The following is an 18,472-nucleotide window of genomic DNA, read 5'->3' as shown; positions in this document are numbered from 1 at the left end:
TTTTCCAGCAGATGTCAGTGTAGTGTTACAGTAGAAGCTGAATTACCTACTGATATTATCAGTGCTTGAAGTTTTGCATGAGAAGCTGTTGAGGTTAAATTATATGTTATAACAATTTGTCTGGAAAACTTAAAAGAGTTAGCTAAATATAAATCATTAATTATTATAAAATCCGTTAATGTTTACATTTGTTGTTTAAATTTGGTGACAGACATAAAAAGTAGTAAATCTAGGTCATAGCCTACGTGTATTTTTTTTTTAATGTAGCCTACTCAACGCAAAGAGAAAGACCAGACCACGATTTTATTAGTGAAGCGGAAGTGCTGTTGTTTACAGTAGGCAGCTTAACACCGGTGCTCTGCAGATCTCCAGGGACAACACACTCATACACACACACGCACGCGCACACGATCACGCGCGCACACACGCTGAGCAGCAGGGCAGCGGAGAGGGGAGCGACAGACAGACGGGGACAGGGAAGTAAACGTCGCAGGTGGTGGGCTCCTCCTGCCTACTCCTCCTCCTCCTCCTCCTCCTCCTTCTTGCCGGTGTTACCTGCCCCTCTCCGGGCTCTTCTCTCATCGACCCCCTCCCTCCCTCCTCTTCCTCCTCCTCCTCTTCTCTCGCGCTCGTCTTCCCGAGAAGAAACGCACGGGGAAGAAAGAAACAGCGGAGCGTCGACGCACTTTGAAGCACGGAGGCACAACTGAGGTGGGACTCACTCGGCTCTCGGTGAGTCGGTCCAGACTCCGGCGGTTCCTCCGCAGAGACGAACCAGTAGCTGCTCCAACAGTGTGGGCTGCAGGTGGTTTTGTCCCCGAGGAGGCGGCGGCAGGTAGAGAGCAACAGGATGGTCCAGTGTCCCGTCTGCTTTTGACGCCCATTAACCTGAAAGTGACCATGAAGGACACGGGGGAGTCCAAGGACCACCAGCTCACCGTGAGTTCACTCTAACATCCTCTTTTATTCCTAATTAGATCATTTATTTAGATTCTTGAATTTCTTATTCATTGCTTTGACTTTATTAGGCACACTAGTCTGCCATGAAGTTTTCTTCTGTTGTGCCATATGCTCTGGTTCTGTGCATTTTATAAATAGTTGGGATTTATATTCAAAAATTCAGAACAGTGCAGCATCACCACCCACTGTGACCTCACAAACATATAATTTATTCAACACCTATGACTATAGGCTGCATAAAAGTGGACTTACTGTACAGGTGTGCCTAATAAAGTGTCTGTTGAGTGTACTTTTGATGGGTTTAGTTTATCAGAAGTGAGAATGTGCTAATTTTCTTTGTCTTATTTCATAAAAGATACTATATTTGTTTGGTTTTGGACATTTTAAAAATGTCACCTGTTGCTTTAGGGCATTATAAAGGGAGTTTATCACTGGTTTCTGACGTCTTATCAACCAAGCATTTGCACACAAATGATAAATTACCTTTAAGTGCCTTTCAGAGTTATACAGATAACTGCCTGCAGCCCTATTGATGTTATAGGTTAGTTTCTCCAGCCCCTCACTGCCTGCGCTGTGTTCTGCAGCCTATATCTGAATTATTGAAGTGGCTGTTTCAGTTGCCTGGCCTCTCTCTTGTCCAGCATGTAATACACTTTCTACAGGGTGCTGACAGAGGAGCGACCTTATTATCCCACCATTGTTGCTCTTGTGGGACCAAGGTAGATTAATAAAACTACCCATAAAAGCCCAGGTATGATGCAGTGTGTTCAACAGTACTGCACAACTCAGTGTTTCTTACTGCTTAGAAACAGCAACAGCCTCCACTGCTGTGATTGTTATTGTATGTTTTCACCCCATTTTATTCCCATTAGAAGCTTTTTTTTACTACTTAATGGAAATAAATCCAGCGGGGAGGGGAAATTAGAGCTGCAGGGGGACTCTGATGAGTGTATGGATGTAATAATTCAATCATTTAGTGTTTGTGCCAAAACAATGCAGTGCAGGAAACTGAAGGTTAATTTACCTGCAAACGCTACAGGTGTCTGTGGCACAGTTTCAGATGTGTGCTGTATGAAACTCCCCATGAGTATCAACATGAGTGATTAAAAGTGGACAGTGGAACGACACGAGTTAATCGACCCATTCATCCATTTGTTTTCTTTTCTATAGAGCTGCTGGTGTGTGAGTTATCCCAGCATGCACTGGGCAGAGGGCAGGGCACAGGTCTGCCACAGAGCAGAGCTAATGCACACTGGCAGTCAAACACTTTTCATATTTATATATATATATATATATATATAATGAAAAACCGAGTTTCCACTTGACCCAACCTGCATGTGTTTGCTTTGTGGGGCTGGAAACCAACGAGAAGTTAAAAAAAAAAAACATGTCAAAACAAGGATAATAAGGAAAAAAGCAGTTTGGTTTAAACATGAATATGACTGCTCTTTATTTCTTGGTGCATGGAAAAATCTTGACATTTTAAAGAATTACTCATGTAGTATTTGTATTTCATATTCCTGCATACATTTGGACAGATTTCCTTTTTATTTTTATTTTTTTAAATATGAAAACTAAGGTACAACCCATGTGGAATTTTTTTAGGAGCTGATATTAAGGTGTAAAAAATGTCTGAAAAAGAATTTGTATTGGTTTTTATTGGCCAGCACATATGCTGATACAACGGCTCAGATCAGATGATTAATCAGGTGGGTCCTTAAATCAAAATCTATGATGCTGAGATGAAGATAACTAGGTGTTTAGACCCTGTCAACATATAATGCAGCTCAGTCGTGACTCAGACTTGTTGAAGCTTCTTCATTTATTTGCAGCACGTGAACTGATGCTGTTGTGAGTTGAGTTTCATTGAACCAGACTTCATCTCTTAACCACACTTCCATGCATCCGTTATTAGAGCTGCATCAACACAGACTCCTTTGTAAACAAGAGCTCACTTAGTGTATAAGTAGAGTACTCTTGTGTACTCTTAGTGTCATTTCTCCCCATCAGTTTCCAGCCTGTAATTTCAATGAATTAAATACCTGCATTTGTGTGTTTGTGTGGATTAAACTCAAGGACGACTGAACTCTCTCTGTGTGCTGCAGGTTGCCTTGAGGATCCGACCGCTCAGCGATGCCGAGCAGGAGGAGGCGGCGACGATCGTGGCCCACAGAGTGGATGACCAGGTGAGATGGTCATCCTTTATTCTACCGCTCTGTGTGTGTGTGTGTCAATATCCTGTTCCCCTCTGTGTATGGCAGTGAGTGATGGGGGTCAGCGTGTGTTGTTTGTCTCTGTTTCAGTTCCCTGCACAGATAAAGTATCTGCAGGGACCTCGGTAAAGCCTCCGGTCCGGTCTCATATTTTAAAAAACCGTCTCGTTTGAGTGTGAAGCCTTAAATGTCACATTTCGTTTGTAAACGAACGCTGGATGACTCAGACCTGACGCAGGAGGCTTTGACCTTTCTGACGAATACAAATTCTTTCACAAGCGGACGGCCGGCGGCTTCGCTATAGTGATTGCCCGCGGTTTAATTGGATATCAACAACTGTGGAGTGGTGTAACAGCTCCATGAAACATTTGTGCTGAAGGCAATTCATCCTCCCAGCGTCTCTGTCTGACGTGAACGATAACAGACTGAAAATTAGAGGAGCTGCTGATAATTACCGCTGTTATGGATTCATCTAAGAGTTGTGTCATTTTCAGTCGGCTAATTAGTCAGAAACCACTCCACCAGTGTAGCCCTGCACTTGAAATGATGGAGAGTCCACATATTCTTCTCCCTGGTCAAGATCTTGCACCCATTACCCACAATGCAACTTGACAGGTGACAGTTTGGCTAATGGTAGCCTGGAGCCACTAGCCTCAAGGCCGTGATTAGAGGTCTAGTTAGCTCACTTCATCTTTCTATCTCAATGCTGCTGTGTTTTTATTCATCTTCAGATTTATAGTCTTCAGGTTACATCAGGATGTAGGCAGTTAATCAGTTTCTTTTTTGCTTCCCGCGGAACCACAAAAGGCTTTAAACAACTTCTTTCACATGTGCAATTTGGAGGAAAATGCTTGTAAAACAGCTCAGCGCTTCTGAAATAAGTAACACAAAAGACTAATGGGTTGAAGAATACAGGAGACAAAAGTTCACAGGAGAGAGAAGTCAGAAAGATTTGAAAAGAAACATATTTCAGTATTGGTGATGTAGAGAGGCTGATGTCAGTGGTATCCTTTTATATTAACCTCAAGTAACCCCACAGACAAGAAAAAACACCAGGTCTTGACTCCTTTAGCAACACACAATACAGTTACATAGATGCATCATTACTGTACCTGAAAAGAAAGATGGATTTGTCTAAAATTACACGCCTGCTCTCTAAGTGCTGCACATAGAAACTCATATGTTTTTAGTAAAAGGCTCATTTAAGGGATATAAAGTGAACACAAATTAGATAATAGTGACAGCTGCTAACATCTGTCACGTAGTTGATTTCACTGGCCTTTGCTAAAACTCACAACCAGCCTTTACTCACTCACTTCTTACTTCTGTCACTTTCTCATTAGTTTACTTTATTAGTTACCTTGTGTCTAATCAACAGATAGTATCTGTAAATAAACTATTGGTTTGGAAAATGAACTCTTACAAAAGTTCATTTTATGTTCCTACAACAGAATTACTGTTTAATCGTGTTTTAAAAAATTGCAACTTTTCAATATTTTCCTTTTAGGCCTTTGCCTTCTAACGAACTAGCTAACCTAACTAATTAATTATGAAAAAAACAAGTGTTTTAATCTACAATGAAGATGATAATATTGTGTATTTCAATTATTTATTATGTTGACAGCTTTATTCCTGGCTCTGCTCACTCTGGTCCCACTTGTGTCTGCTTTTTTGTTGTTTTTTTTACCAGTTTTAAATGGCTTTGTAATTTATTTGGCAAGTAAACTGCTTTGAATGGAGCCATTATGCTAAGTGTTTTTTTCCATCAGAGCAAACCGTGACAGGAATGTTTTTTGAATGAACAGTGGACAGCAAATGATAAATCAGACCTGCGTCAGAGCTGCACAGAAATATTCAAACTAACTAAGATTGTTGTGGCTCTGCAGGGAGAGGAGTTTATTCCTGAGAGGATCTTGTCCTTAGAGCTCGACCCCCTGCCCCCTATATAATCACACTGCTACCATGTGACCTCCCATAAGAGAAGGACATACAGTACAGTATGTACATGGAGCCCCATGGAGACCATACTTACCGGCAGTGCTCGCTTTTGAACTGGTCCCTCTTGGAGACCATTTAGCGGTACCGCCGGTGAGTGTGTGATGATGATGATAGAGGCATCGCAAATGATAATGAGCATTGTGACTTGGAAACCTGCTGAGGTGTCGTCCTCGCTGTGCGTAGGCAGATTGTGTAGCATAGCGGGGTAGACTTGTCGGTGGGCAGCTTCTCCTAATGAACCAAGACGAAGCCAGAAAATGCAACAGCACAGCAGCTGCTGACACCGGTGACTCAGAGCAACAGTGACGAATGTTACAGTGAAAAATCATTTTCACACAACGGACCTGCATCGGTGGATTTTGCTGATGCTGCCGAGGGATTTTACTACCCGACGTTTCTAGAAATGGATAATCCACGGGGACGCTGAGGTCTGACTTGTTTGTCTGTCCTCTCAGAAGTAATTCAATTACACCAAGTCTTAAGGACAACATCAGCACTTCTGTCTGCCATGACATCATTAAAACAGGCTTGGGCTCACGGGATTAGAGCATAGCAGCAGGACACCACACGGCCTCCACAATAAGGCTTTGTTATTGTCTCCACTCACCTGCAGTTTGTTGATTTTTCTCATACTGTATTACGTCTGTGCAGAGAATTATAAATGGACAGATATGCTGTATTGTCTCTGTGGGGTTACTGTACATCAGGTTCAGTGATGCACATTTGTAGTGAAGGATTAGCGGAGCTTACAATACACACTAATTATGCACACTGCTGTTTAACCTGGTTTACCCTCACATGAATGGAGGGGATGTAGTGAGGTCCGCCACAACAACGCTGCGACGGGATTACAGAGCAGGGGAGAGCTGAATCTGTTAACCTGTGGCTGTCACTCTCACCCAAATCACATTAGGGCCCATCAGTCAATTAAATTCCTCAAAATGTAGCTGAAAGGGATTTTTAACGAAGGAGAGATGTGCAGCTATTATACATTAACCAAAAACAATGACAAACATTGTCCAGAAAACCCACAAAGGCATAAAACAAGTTGCTCAAATAATAACACGACAGGTTCTCTCCATCGTTAGCCCCAGACGACTGACGGTTTTCATGCTCCACCAACATGTCGTAGACCTGACTTGGAAAGGTTTACACCATTAAAGGGACTACGAGGAGTTTCGGAAAGCGAAGTGTTTTCACACTACATTCCCCATGATCCTCCGCGCACACGATGAAATTCTTGGACCGGCGCAAGACGGACGAAAGCGAAAGCATTGCCAAGAATGTTTTTTCATTAATCAAGAATGAAAGTCGGAGGTTGGAAGACGATCAGATACCGTCGTAGTTCCGACCATAAACGGCGATTCGGTGGCGTTATTCCCGCGAAACCAAAAGTAGGAAATGCTGGGTGACCCGACCACTAAATATAATAACAAAATAACTATAAAGACAAAACGATATATTTATCGAAAATGGACCCATTAACAAGTGTGGGTAACGTAGATTCATCCACATTAATATGAGACTCTTTTATAACCAAAAGCAAACTCCTCGGGGTCTCTTTAATGTCCTCGTCTCTTATTCCTGTTTCTTCACTGTAACACCAGCAAATGATTCAAACTCTAATCAAAATATAGGCCAAAATAACAGAACATGCGTTGGTGGTGTTTGCGTTAATTTCGACAGCCCACCTTTAAACAATGACTATACAATAATGTAAAAAAAAAAAAAAACCTCACATTGCAGTTATTAAAGCTGATATTGGGATTGCGATATGAGCTGAGATTTCAGATATAGTTAAATTTGTCCTTTTGCAGGCACTTCAACTTACTGTGACCATATGGCCTTAGCCTACTGTATAGGCAGTGCAGTGCTCAGACAGATTAACAGGATGCTGATGGCTCACTTGGCCGACTGGGTGGGACTGGAGTACCCAGATCTAGCCTTCCTGGCAGAAAGCAGACAACTAGAAGCTGCCTAAGCCTGCGGAGATGAGCTCATTGGATGGATTTTAGCTCAGGTTAAGCCTTTTGCCACCTGCTCTCTTTCTTTCTTTCTCTCTCTCTCTCTCTCTCTCTCTCTCTCTCTCTCTCTCTCTCTCTCTCTCTCTTGCCTCAGGGGACTCAGCCTCTGGCTTTCATGGACCACCTGTTGCCCGTAGTGCTCATTGGGCTTTCCTTGTCCTTGAGCGAGTGAGTAGGTCACAGGTGCACTGAGATGGATTTGTGAATGAGATAGTAATGGATCAGTTTGAGATTCAGGCCCACTCCAAAATCAAGACAGAGGAAGGTTTTTATACACTGTTTCAGCAACAGCAACAGCTTTTATTTTGAAATCGGTAGTTTCATGTAATTATTTCATCTTTATGGAGAACTCACACTTTTTTTAGTTTTGGGGGAATTAAGCCCAACCAGCCCAACTAGTGTTGTGTGGGACAGCATGAATAGTAAAGACAGCCAGGAAGACTGTGTGTTTTTCACCAGAGAGGTCACAGTTTGATTGTGTCTCATTTTAAGGTGTAAAGAAGAAGTCTAAAGATCAGAAACAGGCATTACAACATTGTTGTTGTAGTTGGTTGTCCAATTGCAACAGTTTAATTTACCAACTGACTGGTAGTGGAAAAAATGATTTTAAAGTCTTCATGCATAACCAAGTTAAAACCGAGTGCCACTTACTCCTCTCTCTGTGTGACAAGACCAATTGAAACAGACCGAACTCAACTCACAACATAATTTATTACAAAATCAAAACATCTGAAAGCTCAGGGAGTGAGTAGAGTATCTCTCAGATAAAAATGAGAATACACAGTAGATGTTTGTATTTGTGTCTTCTTTGAACGTAGCCTTGTGTGGACAGTATTCCTGTAAAAGACCCAGAGAGGAGATAACATCCTTACTTAAGAGGCTAACGGGAAAGCTATGTTTAGCCCCCGAGGGATAAAGATGGTCGCACAGCCTCTGAATGGAGCACCTGAGAGGACTTCTTTATCTCACTACTGCTTTCACTCTGCTCACAAAAGCCTGTTGTGGCGTTAAAGGCTAAGAATACGAGTGGAGCTTTAGAGCAGACGACACCAGACAGGATCACTGACTGTAGCTATACACTCTTCAACATGTTTTAGCTTAAATACAAAACACAAATCAGTCAGTACAGTAATCAAGCATGTTTATAAATGCATTCATGTAAATATCCTGATGGTAGAAGTGAGCGTTTAACAATCTGCAGGTTGTGTCTCTCAGCTCTCGAACTTGTTGAGCATGTCTTCAGCAGGGCCGGCCTGTCAGCAGCACACAGTGGGGAATGCTTTATAGTGAGGCCTCGTCTCCATGGAGACACCTAGACAAGGTCAGGGCCATTGTTTGTTTTTGTGTTTTGTTTTTTTTGTGGTACAGACCTCCATATAGGAGAATTAAAAAAAACACACAACAGCAAGGGAAGTGGTAACACTACAACTCTGGGATTTGTTGTCCTTGTTGTTGTTTGTGAGCAGATGAAGTAGCTGTAATTAATCCATTCCTCGATGGATCATTGGCTCAGCTCGGTTGTTGGCAGCTTTGTGAATGCAATCTGTAAATGCAGTAGCAGTAAGTATCACTCAAAGTATTGATTCAGTTAGGTTGTATTTTGTTAAAGGACGCCTCTTCATAAAAACAAGAGGTGGGTGGAGACTTTCCCACCGTTATTCATTCATATGTTTTACCTGAATTAAAAAAAAAGTGACAGGTGGTTCATTGTGATTCCTGAGAGAGTGAGTGTCAACCAGAAACGCACCATTTTGCCTCCCGGTTCCTTTGCGAAGATCAAGTCCTTTAAAAACAATGAGCAGCATTCAGCCTGTTCCAAGTACAAGTCTACTTGATCGCTGTACAGTCATGAATCGGCAAATTTTCTGCCTTTTGTAGAGCACAAAGAGCCTCGCCTCAAGTGCTCAGTGTAGAGTTTCCGCCAACGTCGTCTACACAGGGCCTCCCGTCAGTGAAAGGAGATTGAAATTGCTCCTGCCGTCGAGGCCGCGCCGTCGTTAGCCCGATTCAGCGAAAAGCAGCTCCCCCTGGAAAACAAACCCACTGCCACTGAGAGAGGCATTGTGCGTCAGACAACATCCAATCTGGGGATGTTTTGCAAAGGTTAAAAATACAGAATTGCAAAGCCAGCGTGAGGAGGTCGCACAGGAAATGCAGCGGGAGTGTATTTCTGATCCTTCTCGGTGGGAATAATGTTTTTCTTTTCATCAAAATGCACCGAGTTCCTTGCGCAAACACGGCTAATTTAATTTTCATTCAGAAGAAAGCTTCCCGCTGGACTGAGAGAGAGAAGGAGAGCGAGTAACATGCATGAGAAATGCTCCAAATTAGCATAAAAATGACCCAGCGCCCTTACTGTCTTAATGCTCCCCTACCCTCCGCTGATAGAAATGTTCTCTCTCAGTCAATCACCATAATGGTCTAGTTAAAAATCAGGGGAATATGTGGGGGAAAAAAGGCAACTCTGTCCATCCACAGTCTTTTTTTTTTACGAGACAGTGTTTGAATAGCTTCTTGTTTGTGTAGGAGAGGGAAAGGAACTACAAATAGCTGTGTCCTTTTTAGCTGCGAAGATTTAACCTCAACACACACACACACACACACAGACGGAGCCAAGAATGAGACCTGAACCTAAAACAGCAGCGGCGCAGCCAGAGAAGCACAGGAGGGGTTTATTTTGGGTGGCACCTAGAAGGTTAGACCTACTTCATCGCAAAAGCTAGGTTAATATGTCACCACTAATAGACCGTCTGACCCTGGGGGAAGTGGATAATCTTTGCTTTCCTCATTTCTCCGACTCCACTTCTCCTGCATCGGCCTTAGCTCTCACTCGCCCTGATCCCTGCTTCTTCCGCGAGTCGCCGTTACAACAAGGGCCATCGTGGGAGGGTCAGTGCATGTTTATGTGTGAGTGTGTGTGTGTGTGTGTGTGTGTGTGTGTGTGTGTGTGTGTGTGTGTGTGTGTGTGTGTGCTCTCCCACTCCTGATCTCCATGAGAGGGCAGGGCGTGACGGCTCAGCACAAGCAGCAGCTGAAGGAGACTAGACTCTCCTGAACAGCTCTCAGCTCTCAAGTAAACATACTTATTCCCCCCGACCAGCTCCCTAGGAGTCAAAATGAGCTTGTGTCATACACTACAGCTGTTGTATAACACAAAGCTTCCTGTGACAGGTGTGAGTAGTTTGCACCTGGCTTCATCCTCAGGTGTATTCTGAGTCATTCCTCGGTCCGTGAAGGAAACAACCCAAAGGGCTTTTACTGTAACCGCATAAACTAATTATGTAATACATTACACAAGCATAACATCTTCTCTGTATTAAAGGGGAATTCAGTTTTTTACAATCTGGACCTTATTTCTAGCATAAAATATGATCATTTACTCGCCCAGATAACTTTGGTGTCATTACGAGTCCTTCCGACGAAATTAGATCCAGCCGAGAGCCGGCTTGTTTACCTGGAAGTTGCGACCGCTAATGCTATGGTTCGTTTCTGCGTGTTTCCGAATTGTCGGAACAAAATGAGCAGCTGGATGAAGTTCAGTTTCCACAGGCTTCCTCTCCGCAACCTGGACTCACTAAAGCTCCGGCTAGTTGCGCTAAAAATGGACCCGAATGGCGAATGCCAAAGCAGAATGATTATTATCAGAAAGAGCCGGGCAACGGTCAGAGATGACATCATCCAGGTCAGAGGTTAGAAGGTCAACCTACAGACCCCGGATGTTGATAACAGCCATAGCACTAGCCTATCATAACAAAATATTGGTGAAATGAACGAGTGTCGCGGCAGATAATGTGTTATTTAGAGGTTGCATTGCGCTGCCCTGCAGACTCGCATTATACGGATATACGCGGCTCTCGGCTGGAGCTAATTGTAATGACACCAAAGTTATCTGGGTAAGTAAATGATCGTATTTTATGCTAGAAATAAGGTCCAGATTGTAAAAAACTGTAATTCCCCTTTAAGGGGGGAAAACCCATGATGTGTGTGCTCATCTGTTCGTAACACCATCAGGAGCACTAATACCTCTTACACAAGCAGGAAGTGCAGGTCAGCCACAGGGGCTCAGAGATGTTGTTGTCTTTATTTATTGGGCTACTTGGCCAGAAAGACGGGCTAGAGATCGCACCGTTGTAACGTAGCTAATGGGTCACAAGTTGATTCTCACAACAAAGTCAACATCAACAGCCAATAATCCTTTTATCGTAAACCCCTTGAAGATGCTGGAAAACCAAAGTGAATGAGACGGGAGGCTGAGGGGAGTTCAGGACAGAGAGAGAAGAGACGGCACCGACTGAGGAGGGACAGATTTGCTGCGAGCGATTGTTTACACCTCACGTATGTCGTGGGAATTAAGGAACCAGAGGGAGTAAGTCGCCGAGGGGGGGGGGGTTTCAGTGTTAATACCCCAGTCAAAACACCATGTTGTTTGTCTGGTAAGACTCAGCCAATGACAGCGCCGGTTGAAGAACATTTACATACAGTATGTTACCTAAGCAGAGGAAGTAGTGCGACCCAACATCACCTCAGCCACCAGGTTGGCAGATCAGAAAAAGCTGAGTCATTAGTGGAGAGGAGAAATGACTCATGTCTGATTATGTAGTTGATTTATGAAGAGCGCAACCAGAAATGTAAAAGGGTTCAGCAGTTAAAATCATAATACCTAATGAAATAATCCAGGAAATGTGTTTCCTTGAAAACTCAACACGCACAAGAGTGAGTAGTTTGAAGCACAAAAAAACATACTCACTGTCCCTCCATGATAAAAACAATAATGACGCACAATAAATCTCCCCATAATGTTGTGCACTTAGCTACAATAAACCAGCGTCCTTCATCATTTCCTGAAACATGCATGACACCAACAGATGTCAATCAAACCGTGTCCTTGGAATTAAACTGGTAATTAGACTCTAATGTAATAAAGTTTGTTTTAATTGTGACAGTAAATACTCAAAACCTTTCCAGTGCATCTATTTTCATCCATTAATCAACTTTGCTTTCTGCGTAATGAGCTGCACTGCCTCTTCACGCTGCTCGCACCCTTGGCTATTCTTCAGTCTATTTTGCTTACTTTTATTATTGCCTAAGAGATCTGTCTTTTATCCTCAAAAAATAAATAAATAAACAAAAAACAGGCCGCTCCAGTATGTTTTTTTAAAACCCTGCGGGAAGTTCATTGTGTGCTAGAGCTGCAGAAGAACTGAGGCCACTTGGAAACAGTAATGGCTGCTTTTGTCCATCACACAAATGACATCTCCCACTCTATCCTTTCTACAGAAGCCAAATGGACTAAAAATGCCCTGAAAATAGCGTGCTGCTGAGGGCCGTTGTGCTATTACTGATGTCATTACACGTGAACATGGGCGTGAAGTTACCCTGACACTTTGCTAATTGGATCCTTGCGCAGCGAGCTACTTCTGAAAAGATCCTTCAAAAAGGGCCGTTACTTAGCAAAGGTTCAACACGTGTTTTTTTTCTGCCTTTTATTCTGTTCAGCCTGATAGAGGAGAGCCATATAGTGATGTTAAAATGATAATAATGTAAAATCGTTGCAGTGAAAAAAAACATCAACACAAGAGATTTATACATAGGCTACTAAAAAGTAATGGTAGTCGCCTAGCAACCGCCCGGACATTGAGAAAAATGAGTTACAGTGATCATAGTACAATATACTTCCATGTTTCCTGCAGTTGTCTTGGTTTTAAGATGTTTCTTCCTCCACATCTGTCGGCAAACTCAAACACCTGTTCTGCAGGTTTTTTATCGACTGTTGTTGCCGCAACCTTTTGAAAAGTAGTTGTTAGTGTGCTGCAGATGACAAAACGGCATTTTTATTTTCTCTTTTCCTCCTTGTTCCTTTGGTTCTGAAATAGTGCGTGTCCATCTGTGTGTTGTTGTCTTGGCCGACCTCCGGCCTCCGGCCTCGAAGCTACCTCTGACCTTCCACAGACGGCGGCCTGGACCAGTCTCTGGCACAAAGCTGCAGACAGAGCTGTCCCGGCTGCCAGTTGGTCGGCTCTTGGATGTGTTGTCTGTTTGTTGTGGCACCAAGTGGAGAAGTAATGGCTTTGCTGGTAATCGGCCTAATTACCTTCACCAAGGAGGATGTGTTCTCTGTTTTTGTTTTTTGGGGGTTGTTTTTCAGGCTTTTGAAAAGAACTAAGAGTAGATAATAAAATGGGGAGATTAAGTTGTGGTTTGATTCCAGGACCTTTTGCTATATCTTCGGTCTTCCTTGAAAAGAAGGACATCTGGTACTTGGTTTAATATCTTTTATTATTTTATGTGGAGCGTGACCCCAGGCCGGCCTGCACCCTCCACATTTTCACACATAATTGAGATTCAGGGGTTCAATGAATCGTTTTCCCCGCTGACAAATTGCTGTATTGTTCCTCTTATCCTTTGTAACCATCTGTGCCTGCACCATCCAGTAATACATCTGCGCTACACGGCCTTGAAGCAGAAATGACAGGGTTAATAATGAGCAGGGAAGGAAAAACGGACAGGTGCGCAAAAAGAGAGAAAAGCGATTTCTCGTGATCTTTCAGGACGTCTTGTTGTGTAAGGCCATGGGAATCCTGTTGCACCAGTGTGTGTGTGTGTGAGTGGACATTTGTCTTGAGTTTAAATTACAGCGACCCTCGTTTGACTGTACTGATCCAGGATTCGAGCCCCAACCAGACGTCTTATGTAACTCAAATGAAGAGCAGCCCTTGCTATCAAGCTCCCTGTATCAGATACACCGTGAGCCAACGCACACCTCCGATCGGCGAGAGCCCCTGAAATGGGATATACGCTAGCATTGTTGGGGTGCAGAGAGGGCAGCTCCGAGATTTTCTATCAGATAACCGGCCGCAATTGTGCCCGGCGGACTTTCCAAAGCTTTGGTTGCATTTCTGAAAGAGCAGCTTGAAAGGTGGCCCCGTAAAGGTCACTGCTTAGACCTGATTGCTTTCTTTTTGTGATCTTGACCCTTTGTTCTTTGCCAGCGCTCTTGACGCAGGGCACAGATGTCACTATTGAAGGACTCAGCCGTTATGTCACCGTGCAACCTAAAGATAAGGGAATGGGATATGGTGAAATGCATGCAGAGAGAGCCTAGCTGTTGAACATCCATGGATTGAATAATGAACTTTTTTCTGGACTTTATAGTATCTTCAGCATGAGGTGCCGTCTCTGGGGAGAAATCTGGACACATGTTGGACAAAAGCACGTCTTTTAATCTCTCCAACACATGCATGGTCAACAGAAAAGAGGATGTAATCTCATGACCTTTGACCCCAGAGCAATAAAGGCAGGACATGAATGTAAACAATGAAGCATTTGGGTGCTATCGCTCTGAATCAGACCCCGACTGCATGTTTTTTAGAGTGAACACTTCCCTCTTAACCTGCTTCCTTCTGGTGTTCTTATTTGTTCATTTACATTTTGGTTTCTCCTCTCTCATAACTTATCCTTTTATTACATAACTGCTCTCTCTGAAGCCTCAATATTGAGGATACAAAGCCAGAATCAGGACATTTGATATTTTCCCCAATTAAACTCTGTGTAATCAAGTTTTCAAAGCAATGAAAGCAACCAATTACTGTATAAGTTTGCGTTTTTCCAATTGCTCTCTTCATTGTCATTTTATTAGCGACCCGAGCCGTCGTTTAGGTGTAATGAAACCAGTGCCTATAAAAAGCGGGGTGGATGTCTCTACACGAACGCTGACTTCTGTTGCCCGTCTTGGCAGCGTCGGCCACTTGGCGCGCGCACAGGCCCAGAGGCTGGCTCGTGAAAACCGCACCACATCCACGCTTTGAATTATGGATCCGCGGTGGGAGTTAGCGGTGCTATAATCAGCAAGATGGCCAACCGAGTCAACCCTGCTGCTTTAACGAGCAGAACAGCAGGGCCTCGTGATTAGAAAAGCCATCATCAGCCAGGAAAGGCGCCGGGCGAGGGTGCTCCATCACACCCCACTGCTTTTTATGGCATTTAGATAACTCCATCACGCTAATTGGTTTCATGTCGCTGCATAAGCAAGCTGTTGTTTTGACTGTTGGCCGATCGTTGTAAGCAAATTAATATTTTAGGAGCCTCCTTTTTTTCATAGCCACCGTGTGTAAATTCACGCTCTGGCCATTTGTTTTGTCAGCGACCGGGGTCAAGTTATATTGAGTCACGCCCCGAATTGAAATGAAAAGTGGATCCAGCGTGTCATGCCCATTGTGACGGGCGACAGCATGATTAAAACCGCTAAAAATGACACCGCATTTACAGAAGCTGTGGACCAGGAAATTGCTTTCCTTTTCACTTCACATGGTTCTTTGGCCCTTCTGGCTTCTGGCACGCTCATGTCAAAATTGACGTCTTGTTCAGGAGACACCATGAATTAATCAGGAGCCGACAGAAAAAGTAGGGGATTAGTCCTAGTAGGCTAGTAGTAAGAACAACCAGGAGTTTAGTGAACAATCTGACCTTGACATCACACTGCGATGTCAAACTGGTCCAATTAGGAGGTTTCTGATATTGGGAAGGTCTTGGTTAACAATGTGATTCAGTTTCTTTCTCCCTGATAAAAGTGCCGAAGAGGATAGACGCAAAATGACAGTGAACTTCTCCATCGGTCTCTCGTTTTTGTCTGAACCCAGCTCTCTTCCTCTCTCTCGCTTCAGTCTTGATCTGTGTGCCTCCCTGATGTCTGCAGGGCAGGGATAGTGTTTTCTTCAGCTTTTAGCCTGTTGATGTGCAGCATTAGTAACAGACCAGAAGTCACTCTGGCAACAACATGTGCAAATCAAACACTTAAATCATCGAAACAAGTTGTACTGAAGAATTAGGAGTCACTGCATGTGCATTTGCTGTATTGTGTCAGTTAACAGCTCTGCGGTTTTAAACCTGTTGGCTTCATGATGAACATGAACCCACAGAGGAAGAGTGTGATCTCTGGCTGCCGTGTCACTGTGGAAATGAATCACCAGTTTTACCGTAATCCCTGGAGAAATTACTCATAACGTTTGATTGCTGTCACCTTTTGTTACCTGTAACCTGTGAAGGAGGACTTTGGAAGAGAGTTGTTTCCATTATTGATTACCATGCAGATTATTTTCTCTTTCTATCTAATCAATCGTTTGGCATAAATTCCCAGTGATATTTTCTTGAAGTCTTGTTTCATCTGATCAACGTAACATTTCATAAAAGGGTAAGAAAACCAGGAGATATTCACATTCAAGAAGCTGGTGAACATTTGCTATGTCTGTTTGAAACATGATTAAGTGATTATCAGCGGATGCTGATTCTTGTTTTGTAAATCCATTAATCAACTTATTGCTGCTAATTTTTAAGATTTAAATACAGTCCCATTCAGCATTTTTTATAATCCCCTCAGCTTCTCTTTAAGCTCCTGTTATCTTCAGCGCTCCCACACAGATGAAGAGAGAAGCTGCTGCTCGATACCTTTTAGTGTAACAACGCCTCCTCTCATCTTAAACACACACACATACAGTGCAGTGCAGTGCGTGGGCGCGCGCTGGCGTCCGCCGTCGTGGTCAGCGCTGCCGCCCGTGCTTGCACAGACTTGCTAGTTGCAGTGGACATGAAGTGCTTCTGTCTTAGTTGCTATGTGTGAAGTATGAGTACATGTTTCCATGCAACTGTGAGAAAGAGAGGGAGAGGGAGCATGTGCGGGAGATTTACTGGTTTCCATGAGACTGTCATGTTTCCAAATGCTCCTCAACCTGTTCTGTGCAGTGGACGTCAGAGCCAGGACTAACCTGTACTTCACCCGGCACCCTTTGTTTCTCAGAAGCCGCTTAATTGAACACAGAGGACATTTATTGGCACCGAGCCCCCGAGGTGCATGCCCAGACATCTGGTCTTATGTTGCTACACAGTGTCCTGTCACCAGAGCCAGCACCTTATAGTCTTATCAGAAGACTTAAGAAAATTAGTGGTATGGAGTCGGCCTGAGCAGCAGCTGTTGTTTGTGGATGTTGGGTGGGTGGAGCCGCGGCAGGTACTGTAACTCAAGAAACACAGATGACAGATGGGACCAGAGGTGTTATCAACACCCTCGGCCCTTAATGATTTTCCCAAGTGGGGATAACACTGTGCATGGGTGCACACACTATTTGATACCTGCCATGCGTGCAATTATGTAAGAGCATTGTTGCATGCTCATCAGCTTCCTCATGGAACACACACACACACATTAGAGTTCTCAATAGGCCTGAAAATTACAACCCGACCCGTCCCAAGGCAGCCCAACTCACCAGCAATAATGCGGCCAAAAAAACAAACAAACTCTGCTCTAGTACCAACCATAATGACGTGATGAAACTTGAATGAAATACCTCTCTGACCGGACATACAGGCAGGTATGAGAACCATCTAGAAGCCATTCTTTTTGAAACAGTACTCTTCTGTAATCATCACCAAAATTAACAGCATCGATTCAGTGCCAAAACCAGCAAGAATTTGTTTTTTATGAAAAAAAAATATATACAGTATAGGCCTATATATATATGGCCCGTTGAGAACTCTAACACACACACTATGCATGTAGTAACAGGTCAACACTAAGGTGGCTGACTATGAATAAGATGTTCCTGACTTTCCTTCACACAAAACTACTTTCTACTACTAGAAACTACTTAAAGGGATACTTCACCCAAAATCGATAATTCACCAATCATCTACTCACCGTCATGCCAAGGAAGGGTTTGGAGGACTTTCAGAGTCATGAAAACTCTTTTGGAGTTCCTGTTCCATATAATGGTGGCAGCTAGTGCTCACTTTTGAATCGTCCAAAACACGTGCGTCATCCAAAACATGACGCGAGATTTGCTGCCAGATGTTCATTCATCGTTGTAAACCATTGGATGTATGATGTAAACACGGAAGAACATCTCGCAGTAAATCTTCAACATCAACTGAGCCACTGGGAGCTACTACTACAACAAGGCTTAAAACAGAGATCAAGGACACTTGGGTCAGTATGGAGGTATCTGGATGTTTCATAGTGTGTCTTTTGGACGATTCAAAAGTGAACTCTATCCGCTGCCATTATATGAAAATCCGTTGCCAGCCGGACCCCCCCTGGAACTCCAAAAGCATTTTGATAACTCTGAAAGTTCTCCAAACCCTTCCTTGGCATGACAGTGAGTAGACAATTGGTGAATTATTGATTTTGGGTGAAGTATCCCTTAATCCTCTGAGATGTAATCTGGATGTAAAACAGCAAGAAGAGAGTTTCCTGTTGCCTCTGTCTCATCAATAGTGCCACCAGGCAGC

The 18,472-nt window shown here is 43.4% G+C and overlaps 1 protein-coding gene across 3 annotated transcripts in view; it reads left to right on the top strand.

The window, feature by feature from the left end:
• Positions 1-755: 755 nt before the first annotated feature.
• The window catches only part of kif19 (kinesin family member 19), a 37,895-nt gene continuing 20,178 nt past the window's right edge, over positions 756-18,472 (top strand). Inside the window, exons 1-2 of one of the 3 annotated variants that reach the window (XM_085761279.1) lie at positions 756-939; positions 3,066-3,146. In XM_085761279.1, the coding sequence (XP_085617405.1) occupies positions 901-939; positions 3,066-3,146 (120 nt within the window). In that variant the 5' untranslated portion in view covers positions 756-900. Of the gene's footprint in view, positions 940-3,065; positions 3,147-8,720; positions 8,756-18,472 lie in introns of those variants that run through there. The other 2 variants (XM_085761278.1, XM_085761277.1) reach the window with 2 other exon arrangements.

The sequence above is a fragment of the Trachurus japonicus genome, chromosome 19, assembly GCF_045865225.1.
Source record: "Trachurus japonicus isolate A0001 chromosome 19, Traja_1.0".
In the NCBI taxonomy this organism is placed as follows: Eukaryota; Metazoa; Chordata; class Actinopteri; order Carangiformes; family Carangidae; genus Trachurus; species Trachurus japonicus.
Note: the sequence above shows the minus strand (reverse complement) of the source record. Positions and strands in the feature narration are given on the sequence as shown.